The sequence below is a fragment of the Lactuca virosa genome, chromosome 5, assembly GCF_052849685.1.
Source record: "Lactuca virosa cultivar CGN04683 chromosome 5, Lactuca_virosa_CGN04683_v6, whole genome shotgun sequence".
NCBI lineage: Eukaryota > Viridiplantae > Streptophyta > Magnoliopsida > Asterales > Asteraceae > Lactuca > Lactuca virosa.
In genome coordinates, this window is record NC_136430.1 from 232296991 (window position 1) to 232298715 (window position 1725).

The window sequence follows — 1725 nt, forward strand, 5'->3', positions numbered from 1 at the left end:
ATATACCATTGTGAACTACATATATCTCAATGTTAATCAATTAGTGTCATAAAAACCATTAAATATCACAAGTTAAAAAACTATTGAGTGGTAGTTGTTAATTAGATGCTAGTGAAAAGTTATGTAGGTTTAAATAGATATTATGGAATCATTATTATAAAGAAATATGAAAAGACATGGAAGTTTCAAATGATTTTGGTGATAGAAAAAATGCTTCCTTTATAAGTATAGTATCATATGATATGATATGATATAGATTTGGCGACCTGGTTTGAAATGTGTGAAAGATTGAAATTCAACGAAACAATCGATAAAGTGGTGTATGATCAATTTAAGAAAGAAAGGGAGCATCGGAAACAAGTACTATTTAGGATTATTGCACTTGTGAAATATCTTGCTAAATATAATTTAGCATTTCGTGGAACAAATGAAAAATTATATCAAAAAATTAATGGAAACTTTTTGGGAGCGATTGAGATGTTTGAAGAGTTTAATCCGATCATGAAAGATCATGTGCGTCGTATCACAAATGGTGAGATCCATGTACATTATCTTGGCCACAATATCCAAAATGAGGTGATACTTTTACTAGTGGATGAAATGATGAATCATTAAAAACGATAAAGGAAGCAAAGTATTACTCTATCATACTTAATTGTACCCCTAATACAAGTCACCAATAACAAATGTCTTTGATAGTGAGCTATGTGAATTTCTCCTCTAATTATGTTACTATTGAAGAATCGCTTTTAGGTTTCTTGAATGTTGATGATACCACTAGTAAATGGCTATTTGATATTACACACGATAATTTAAAATCTCTTGGTCTTGATATTGATGATATGTGCGGGTCATAGTCTTAATCTCGCACTATGTAACATGGCTCTTAGTTACGATAAAGCTAGAGAGTTTTTTGGAGTCATACAACGGATATATATAATATTTGCCAATTCTGCTAAGAGGTGGAAAATTTTGAAAGACAATATTAAAGGTTTGACTCTTAAGTCATTGTCTGCTACTCGGTGGGAAAGTCGTATGGATAGTGTGAAGGCTATTAGACAACAACTTCCGGATATAAGAGAAGCTTTACTTGAAGTTGCAGAAAAAGACAACGATGCTAAAATCTAAAGTGAAGCTAAATTGCTAGCAAATAATGAGCTTGGTCAATTTGAGTTTTTTTGGTATCAATAGTCATTTGATATGAAATATTGTACATGGTGAACTTAGTTAGCATAAAATTACAATCAAAGGATATGCTTCTCGATGTTGCTATTAATGAAGTGAATATATTGATTGAGTACTTCAAGGAGTTTAGAGAAATAGGGTTCTCAAAGGCGATTAATGAAGCAAATAAACTTTCTATTGAAATGAATATTGATCTTGTATTCTCTCAAAAGCGGTCGGTTCGTAGAAAAAAAATCTGATGAGAATTCAAGCGATCAAGATGCGTATTTTCAACTAAGGAGAATTTTAAAGTTAATTACTTTTTATATATTGTTAATCAAGTGAGTGCTTCTCTTGAAAAAAGATTTTAACAATACAAAGAGTATGAAAAGATTTTTGGTTTTTTGTTTCCAAAGAAATGAAGGAATTTGATGACAAAGATCTTAAGTCATGTTGTAGCCATCTTGAAGCCACACTTAAGTCTGATGAACTATCAGATATCGATTCTCATGAACTTTATATGTAGCTAAAGTTGCTTGGTATGTTCTTAACGAGTGAAAC

At 31.0% G+C, this 1725-nt stretch overlaps 1 protein-coding gene across 1 annotated transcript; it reads left to right on the forward strand.

Annotated features, from left to right (window-relative positions):
• The first annotated feature begins 276 nt into the window (after positions 1–276).
• Positions 277–615, forward strand: LOC145112473 (uncharacterized). Its single transcript, XM_079048635.1, has one exon. It carries the CDS (start codon positions 277–279, stop codon positions 613–615), a length of 339 nt encoding a protein of 112 aa, XP_078904761.1.
• Positions 616–1725: the final 1110 nt, after the last annotated feature.